Raw genomic sequence first — 9,533 nt, 5'->3', positions numbered from 1 at the left:
AAAGGAAAACAAGCCTTCATCAAGGCTTTAATGAAGTATCCAATCAACTAACTAACTGCGGTAATCCTCCTATAACCATCTGGGATAAACAGTATAACACCAGACACCAGAAGAGAATGAGGTGGAGAAAGAAGATTCTGTATATATATATAATATATATATTTTAAAGCAAACATTTTTAACTCAAATCTTTGCTTCTGGGGGGTCCCTGGAACAAGATATTTTGATGGGGGTCCGCGGCCAAATACATATAACTTTGGGGGTCCTTGACGTGAAAAAGATTGAGCACCACTGCTATAGAAACATACGTTTTTCAGAAAACAGTTGAGATTTAGGAGACATGTAGAATCGGCTTCAGGTCTCAAAGGGTTAAGTGGTTAAAGGACATCAGCATGCACCATGCATGCGTGCATTCCTGGATTTGTTGAAAGGGCTTTAAATGTGTGATACTGTCTGATAACCTGCAACGCATCCATTTAGATCAGGCAGAGAGAGACCAGATCTTGGCTGAATAAAAAAGGCTGATTATAATGCCATAGGGTGATTTCAGAGCATTATCATTCTTTGAAGCACTAAACCCACGGGCCTTGGAGGGCACACATGTACAGTATGTATACTATACTGTATGCATACAGTATAGTATACTGTAGGTTAGAAGGCAGGAGGAACAACAGACATCTTCCACAAACCAGGCTAATTTATAAAAACAGATGTATAAATACACACATTATTTACACGCTTTTCAAGGTATCTGAAGAAATCATGGGTGCATGTGCACACACACACACACACACACACACACACGATTGCTTTATTTGAATCCACAGTTAAACAGGTAACTTTAGGACTCAAGAGAGACACACACACACACACACACACACACACACACACACACACACACACACACACACACACACACACACACACACACACACACACACACACACACACACACACACACACAGCAATTTCTCTGTGTAAGCGACTCTCACAGAGACATTGCCTTAAGTCTAGGCCTACCTCATGAGGCTACCTTGAATCAATTATTAAATATTAAACAACAATGAATAATTAACAATTTTCCTTATGAATAATCATGTCACCAGTAGTGGGGATATGCCAGAGAAAATCAAAACACCCCTGGGATGATGAAATAACAGAGTTAGACAAAGGAATGACTTAATCAAAGTGATCAATTTATTTATCGGGACACAGTACTAAACATAGAATGATTAATAATATGCAATTGAAATACAATGAAACAATACAATGAAAGGAAAAGCAATTTGGCTTATCTTATTTTTTTTGCTTATTTTCTTTAAGACAGATTTTCAATAACCAAATGGGTTCCGAGATTGATTATTAGTTAACCAGATAAGCTGATCATATTGGTTTCCATTAGCATTGCTATAGCATACCAACAAGCTTCCTGTGGACATTTCTCAGTAACAGTAGCGCTGATAAAAAAGGGTTTTTATACTGCATTTGTTGGTTAGTGTGATATCAAATCCACAGATGAACTAGAAAGAGGCGCTTCAGATGGATATCGGCACCCCTATGTAAAAAATATTTAGGCCTACTGTCTACCACATTAATGTCAAACTGCATTTCTCCTCTGCCCCCTGTGTCAAGTTCGCATGCACACTAATGGATGTGTGTGCACATGCACCAATAGTTGCACAGCTTCAGCCGAAGGGAGGGGCGAATTTGCCTAGTGTAGTAGATCCCATATGGCTGACGGACGGGTCGGACAGCTTGCAACCGAATGGCTAGTCCCACTCTATACTGTTGTTGGCGAAACATAACCCATAACCTGGATGGATGGTGGATCTGAGGTTATACATAGGTAAACCAAGAACCTATCATCAGTGTGTGTATAATATCGAAAAATCTATAGTCACAAATGTCCAAAACCTTTTACTAGTCAAATTTTCAGGACTGAAATTCAAAAGCATTTCTGCTACTTTTGATGCTTTTGTGTGATCAAGTAGGGCATTAATTGACAAAAAAAACACAAAAAGTTTAAATATGGAGATATGAGGTTTCTGCCCGACAGCAACGATTAAAAAAAAAGAAGGGAAAAAAAAGTGATTCTTATTTTATTTAGTAATGAGGGAGCCATGGTTCAGTAACACACACACACACACACACACACACACACACACACACACACACACACACACACACACACACACACACACACACACACACACACACACACACACACACACACACACACACACACACGCACGGTTGAATGCCACGGGGAGAACCCAGATGCAGAACACCTCCTAACAGCTCTCACATTGCATCAAGTCAATGAGTGATGGGTACATTGTGCTTGGCAGGGGGAGAGGAGTGGCAAAACATGTTCTCTCAGAGAGCGCTTCAGCCAGTCAGAGGGATCAGGCTATACCCATAACACCGCTAGGCAGAGAACATGTCAAGTTAATGTATCCCTGCATGGGGTGCCACAATTATCACTCTAAAGAAACATGGTTCCTTGGAGGTTGTTATCATCATCTCAGGTCATCTGTTTGTGTGTGCAATGGGGGAAAGTAGCAAAGTACATTTACTGTTTTCTTTAAACAATACACTGTTTGTACATCCGTTGCTCATACTGTATGTACGATATGCAATAAACAAAGGGACAATGAGATGATTAGTCATATTGTCTGGTTGTTTATTTACGGTCCAATAGATTCCTTAAGTCTTTTTTTTAATTCAGTGACGTCATGACGCATAGAGAGTCATTAACTTGTTGGACCTCAGCAGCGCACGTTCATTTCGCTTTATTGGCAGCGGTGGCCTAGTGGTTAGAGGGGCGGCCTTGATACCGGAAGGTCCCTAGTTCGATTCCCCAATTTATCACATCAATCATGAATCACCGCTGAATAGCCCTTGAGCAAGGCTTCCATGCAGGGTCCGGCTGGAAACAAGTTTCGTACTTAGTCCGACACCCTGGGTAAACAACAAACTTTGCTTTGCTTTACTTTGCTTTGCTTTGCTGGGTGCGTGAATGCACCCGATATTGTCCGATTAATGTTGAGGGGGGCCCTTTGATTTGGTGTAGCCCACGGTCCTGAGGGGCGTTCATCCGGGCCTGGGTACTGTAAATATATTCTGATGCCAATACACTCAAGTAAAATCTTTAATGTAGACCTTTTACTTGTAACAGAGTATGTCTACATTGTGGTATGGCTACTTTTACTTAAATGATAAAATCGGAGTAGCCTACTTGTTTCACCACTGTGTGTGTGTCTATCCTTCCTGGCTATGGTATAAGCATCCAACTAACAAGCCAATTACAATGACGTAGTCCCTCCAGCTTATGGGATGTATACCGGAACTATAGCCAATCGCAGATATGCAAGTTCACTGGTGCGAGTATTATGAAGTATTGTAAGTGCTGGTCAAAACACTTTATTTAACGGTGGTGTCTACAATGCATTATAATGCTTATATACTTATAAGGCTTCATAACACTTGTTATAAATGTTTATAATTATGCATAACAACTTATAACAAAGACACTTGATAACAGACTAAGTTATGGTAGTTTTAATGTGCTGTTCCTCTGAACTTCTAATGCATTATGACCAGCACTTAAAAACCTCGTTATCCGTTTATGCATACTGTAATTATGAACATGACTTCTGCTCGGGTACGTGTACCACCTACAGACTGAGTATACTCAGTCACACCTCGTGTGACTGAGTATAAATCGGGCATTGCAGTACACACAACATAATACATATTCATATAGTTTTATTCTGATTTAAATTTACATACAAAACATCACACACCAGCCCGCCCACCCATACAGAGTGCCTGGGGGCGTAAACCATCCACACAGACAATCCAACCCTCCCCCTTTACGCCCAGGGGTGTAAAGGGGGAGGGTATAAGTGAAAAGAATGAGATAAGTACAATATCTATAACAATAATTACAATCAAAGGAGAAATCAACATTAGCCATCTGGGTAAACTCAAACAAGAAAGAAAGGGTTGCCACTGCCGGACCTTTAGAAACCTCCTTTTCTCTCCCTGAATGGTAAAACCTAACGTGTTGAATCTTTAAATGCTACAAGATCACCAGCACTCACTTAACCCAATGAAAGGCAATGAAAAGCTATTCAAAAATAGCAGATGTACAAGCTTGCAGCGCGGCATTTTTGTACATTTTTGAAAAATCTTGAAAGTGTGAGAACTACTGATTTAGAACATTGGTTCTCAAAGTGGGGTCCGGGGACCCCTAGGGGTCCTTGAGGGAGTTCCAGGGGGTCCCCAGCTAAATGATGGACAGGAACCAAGTGGACCCTTGTGGGTCTGTAACTCTGAGAGTGTACAAATGGAACCAAATGGACCCTAACGGGACCATTTGGTTCCATTTGTACACTCTCAGAGTTAAACATTGATTTTACAATATGAATTGGGGTCCCAGAGATCGAAATGCCATTAAATGGGGGTCCATAGCCTAATGCATGTCAAACTGGGGGTCCTTGAAATTAAAATGGTTGAGAATCACTGCTAGAGAGCCGTAAAAACCTTCTGTTATTGGGGTCCCTGGCTTATCTTTTCAAATGGGGGTCCGCGGGGTATTAAGTGTCAATTTGGGGGTCCTTGACATGAAAAAGTTTGAGAACCACTGATTTAGATGGCATTTGTAGAATCGGCCTCAGGTCTTTAATGGGTTTAAAGTCCTTTTTGGTTATTTTATTGTTTGGCAGTGGCACGGGCAGCAGCACCACAGACAGGTTAATGCAGGTCCGGCCAAGATGTGCAGCTGTGCTGCTGCCCGTGCCACACTATGAAAGAACCTGAAAATACTTTAAGTGAGTGAGTGAGTGCTGGTCATCTTTCTCGTTTTATTGGTCCTCATTCTGAACCATGCATTGGGTAAGAGACTTGATTTAGACGAGTGCTCGCATTCCTTTTGAAGCAATCTTTAAAACATGCCATCACCTCCTCACCAGCTAATGTTGATCAGTTGATGGCAATCTTCAAACTGAGCAGAATTAATCTGGCTAATTATGAAGAAAAAGCTATGGCCTTCAAATGAACTGGCGGCACCAACACCAAATGTTGCTGTCGGAGGATAATAATAAATGATTCCCCACTCTTTTGGGGGTGTTAAATGATTTCCCACTCTTTTGGGGGTATTTGTTATCACTGTACATTTGCGCATGCATGACATTTGTCCTCTTCATTTACCCTTCCTAACTATTAGCAAAACTAGGGGATAAAGGTGTTAAGTATCTTGCTCAGGGACACTTCAGCACATAAGACTACACAGGCCAGGGGCTGAACCGGGGACCTTCTGATTCCCAGCAGCCTCTCTACCCATTAAGTAGGTAGCTATGGACGTTTTTGGATTATGTGTCTCACATGTGAGAAAGTACAAAATATTCCGATGCAATAGTTTTGAACATTCCCAAAACATATGGCAAGTGGGAGCTGGACCTGGTACATTCTGGCCAACATGGTTCTGGACAAATGAAGCCTGTGCAACACTTTAAATGTCACTACTGATTGCTGAGTTGAATCTGTCTATACAACATAATACAATAAATAATATGTAGGCTATGAATAACACATCTCTCTAAAATATATAGAAAAATGGGTACTTAACTTATCAGTATAAAATTGTGTACGTGACATTGTATACACAATAAAACACTACAAAATAAGTTATAATGCATAGAATAGGAAGGCTATATGACCATGACCTATAAAAATGTTATATTTGCATGTATATCGTTTTGTAGGACTCTTAAATGTAGTATTATTAGTGTATGTGTTAGCAAATGCGACTCCTCATCCAAAGAATATTGTGTCGATAAAATAGGCTATTGTGTGGAACATTATAATATGTGATTGCAAGTCATTCAACAGTTTTTACAATTTGTCAAACCTTTACATTATGTTCTTACTCTATCAGCAACCACAACAATACTACTAATACAACAGTAATAGTACGAATAATGATAAACACAGTAAAGTATTATAGGTACGGTGCTAAAGCCATGTTCACCATAGATATAGAAACCTAGATACCTCATTGGCCTCTGCAGTTCATTGGAGCGACTGGTATCGCAAAACCTTTGTGCTTCCGCCCTCAGTCGCGTGCGTCACAGAAGGGGGCCTCCAGTAGGCCTAACCGAACGCCCCCTTCTGTGACGTTCAGTAGGCCTCTGATTGGCCTACCGAACGTCCCCTTCTGTGACGCACGCGACTGAGGGCGGAAGCTGGTGCGCGCCCGAGATACGAACGCTTCAGAGCCGAAGGAGGCGTCTACCTTTATATGTCTATGATGTTCACACCACAAGTGGCAAAGCCTGGTTTATACTTTGTCACGACTGTGTCGTATGCTGAAAATAGCCGATCTACAAGCTCACAATGCATCGCATCCAAAACACGTCGTGGGGTTACAGATTGGCAATTTACAACGCGCAACATACCACCGTACGACAAAGCATAAATTAGACATACCGTAAGTGTTTTCAATACTGAGATCCTATAGAGTATATACTTCCCTTTGCAATATTGACTCTTGGTTGTGCTGTTGCACCGTGTACACGCACCACATTAGTAATTACCATTGGGATTAGGCATTAGGAGAAGTTGGAGGGATATACGGTAACGGTATATACAGTACCTTTTTCCCCACTTAATCAAAAAGCCTTTTCTGATATTTAAAACATTCCGTTTACCGTTTGGACTCGTATATAGACAGGTCATGCATTTGATTCATACAATTACTTTATTTCTATTAATACATGGACACATCATACAATCACAGCTACATTCCAGTCCAAATAAATATGACTACTATTAATATGGATTTCGGGAAGTTCAATAAAATAAATTACATTGCTTTTCACTTATTTTCTTAAATAGAATGACATTAAATAAATAAGCATATGGTATTTGGTAGCGTTCAAACATGGCATCATCAATGGATCTTCCCTATACTTTCAAAGCAGTATATCCAGTAATAAATGACTTAAGGCCTATTTAAAAAAAAAAAGCTCTATAAGCTCAACGCAATGCACCGCGTTGTGAGGTTGTAGATCCGCTATTTTAAAAAGTATTTTTGAAAATGTCTTTTTGATTGTTTGCCTATGAGATGCTCCAAACAGGGACACCAGGAATAAAGTGGGTAGAGTAGGAATAAAAAAACAAAAAAAAACTACACAGTCCTTCCACAATTATGTGGAAAAAAGGGGACTCCAATGTGCTCTTTGGTAGGGGAAAATAATCGACTGGAAGAGTGCCTTGGTTTTTTGGTTTTTCTAAGTAGAATAAAAAAATAATAAAAAAGGAACATTTGATCAATCAGAAGTTTTAGCTAATCCAGTCACAATAACAGACTGAAAGAGTGTAGGTGGCAATTTCCTAGAGGTGGATACCTCACTTCTTCTGGAACCAAACTGTGTGTCCTGCTGTCTGGCTGGGGGGTTCATCCATGGAAGTTTTTGTATTGGAGACAATATTTGAGATGTTTCAGCAGCTTCTGGAATTCTATTTCGTCATCTGTTGTCTCACTCTCCTTCACCTTGTCGCAAGTGCCCTGAAAGATGAAAAACTATCAACTGCACAGAAATCCATCAGGCTAAAATGATCACTCCTCTGAGTGGCATTACAATTCATGCCCATATATTCCCATAAATGAGCATAGACTGATGACATCAGGGGTCTCGGTTGGATCGACTGTGCGATCTACATGTACAGTAGGTGTGAGCGCCGCATAGCGTCCTGAACTCTAGATGTTGAACCTCTAGTAAAAAAAATGACCTAATTTTCAATACACCCTGTTTATAACATGTCTCTGCTAGCTGTCGATATGTGTGCCAGTCTCTGTGTCAGGAGCTAATCTTGCAAACCGCTGGACCGATCAGCACCACGTTTCTTGTGCACACTGCCAAGCCACAGAAGCAGTATTTGTTATACTTTTTTAAATATTCAACTTTCATTTGATTATGCAAGTCAAAGGGGCTGCAGTCATAAGTCACAGATATGTCAGACGACTGACGTGATAGATGACTGATGTCACAGGCTGGTCACATGAAGTCCGAGATCTACATTTGGAGCCACGCCGTTTCTATGTGTGAATCGCAATTTCCTAGTTTGAACTTAAACAGATTGTCTCTGCGTGTAGACAGGAATCATGACAACCCGGCCTCAATGACCTAAAATGGCTCTAGCCATGAGGATGATCTTTGTTCATCGTTATGTGACTGAAAGAGAAGACGTAAATGACTTGCCTTGGTAAATAAATCATAACTAAGATTCTCTTACAGAAAGTTACTATGGGTCCATTTTCAGTCAGTAAGATTTGAGCCCAATTTAATCTTTGTCATTGCGATGTGGTCGTGTGACGTATTAGTGTCAACTTCAGTATATTGTATGTCTACATATCCACCAATCAACGATTCAATTATGCTTGCAGTTCTTACCTTGGTGTCAGCGTTAAGTACAGTCAGGGCCGTCACCACTTCCATCACCTTCGCGAAGTCTGTGTGATTAGCAAGGATCGCTTCTACTTTGCAGAAGAATTCATGCTGTATGGAACAGAAGAACAAACAATAAGCATCTAAATATCTAGTCATGTGCCAAATGTATGTCATTATCCTTCATAGAAATGACTAGCTGCTCTGCTGTGCAGATTCCTGTAAAAACATTTACAAATACTGCTCAAGATGTTGATCACAAAATGCACTGAGAACTGTACTAGCAATTAATGACAAGTGTACCAGCGGTTAATCTCACCTTGCATTTGTGAGGTACACGCGTCAGGTTCTCAATGTCTTCCACAAAGCTATGCTTCAACTCCTACAATGCAAAAGAGGAAATATGCATTATGCAAGTGAACATGTTTTCAACAGCACTTAAAATATATTCTAGAGAACTGATAAAGATGTACTACATTGTGCAGTTTACCAGACTCAACAAAAAAAGATGACCACATTTATTTTTTGCAGCTGTGGTCACAAGCTCTTACTTCGGGGAGCGTGGCATTTAAGCGTCCAAGATTTTCCAGGACGGTGTTGAGGATAATCCCCTTACGCCGATGGAAGATGGGCCTAGCGGCATCCATATTGGAGATCAGTGCTGCAGAGCACACCAGGAGGAGAAGCATCATCTTCATGGCTGTCTTTGGCTCTAGTGGACCTGTTGAAAAGCGCTACTGCTCTGTGTGTCGTCTCACAGCTGCCTATGATGTCTCCACTGAGGAGGAACAACGTTTTTATGCTCATTCTGGCCCACGCCTTGCTGTGCTTTCCCCTCAATTACAGAAAACAAAAAAAAAATGAAAAAAGATCAAAAAGATTATGAAAAAAGAGACGCACAGATTGTCAGCAGTATGTGAGCAACATGGAGGATATCTTGAGTGAGATGTGGTAGATTAACCTCCCCATCACGACCATGACTGACTTTTCTCTGATCAGCGGATCGCCAACGCAGTCAGGAAAGAAAACTTTTCACCTTGTATTGCATCTTCAATACATGGAAAGACAAGACACTGACCC

At 40.7% G+C, this 9,533-nt stretch overlaps 1 protein-coding gene across 2 annotated transcripts; it reads right to left on the bottom strand.

Annotated features, from left to right (window-relative positions):
* Positions 1 to 7,213: 7,213 nt before the first annotated feature.
* LOC311056541 (uncharacterized protein) lies at positions 7,214 to 9,515 on the bottom strand. 2 transcript variants are annotated; one of them, XM_084073232.1, is made up of 4 exons: positions 9,005 to 9,515; positions 8,773 to 8,835; positions 8,460 to 8,564; positions 7,214 to 7,573 (listed from the first exon to the last, which is right to left on the bottom strand). In XM_084073232.1, the coding sequence occupies exons 1-4, from the start codon at positions 9,149 to 9,151 to the stop codon at positions 7,463 to 7,465; spliced, it is 426 nt and encodes a 141-aa protein (XP_083929358.1). In that variant the 5' UTR covers positions 9,152 to 9,515; the 3' UTR covers positions 7,214 to 7,462. The 2 variants fall into 2 exon arrangements, with proteins under 2 accessions (XP_083929358.1, XP_083929359.1); XM_084073233.1 differs by having other exon boundaries at positions 7,214 to 7,588; positions 8,481 to 8,564; positions 9,005 to 9,467.
* Positions 9,516 to 9,533: the final 18 nt, after the last annotated feature.

Source organism: Gymnoscopelus microlampas (genome assembly GCF_963454915.1).
Source record: "Gymnoscopelus microlampas genome assembly, chromosome: 12".
Classification (NCBI taxonomy): domain Eukaryota; kingdom Metazoa; phylum Chordata; class Actinopteri; order Myctophiformes; family Myctophidae; genus Gymnoscopelus; species Gymnoscopelus microlampas.
The sequence above is the reverse complement of the archived record's forward strand: the minus strand, read 5'-3'. Positions and strand labels throughout refer to the sequence as shown.

Excerpts from the sequence above, each read along its gene's own strand:
- LOC311056541 (XM_084073232.1), bottom strand. The coding sequence starts at position 9,151 with ATGAAGATGATGCTTCTCCTCCTGGTGTGCTCTGCAGCACTGATCTCC. Across the intron at positions 8,565-8,772 it reads GTGTACCTCACAAATGCAAG|CATGAATTCTTCTGCAAAGT; the intron begins GTGAGATTAACC and ends TGTTCCATACAG. Across the intron at positions 7,574-8,459 it reads TACTTAACGCTGACACCAAG|GGCACTTGCGACAAGGTGAA; the intron begins GTAAGAACTGCA and ends TTCATCTTTCAG.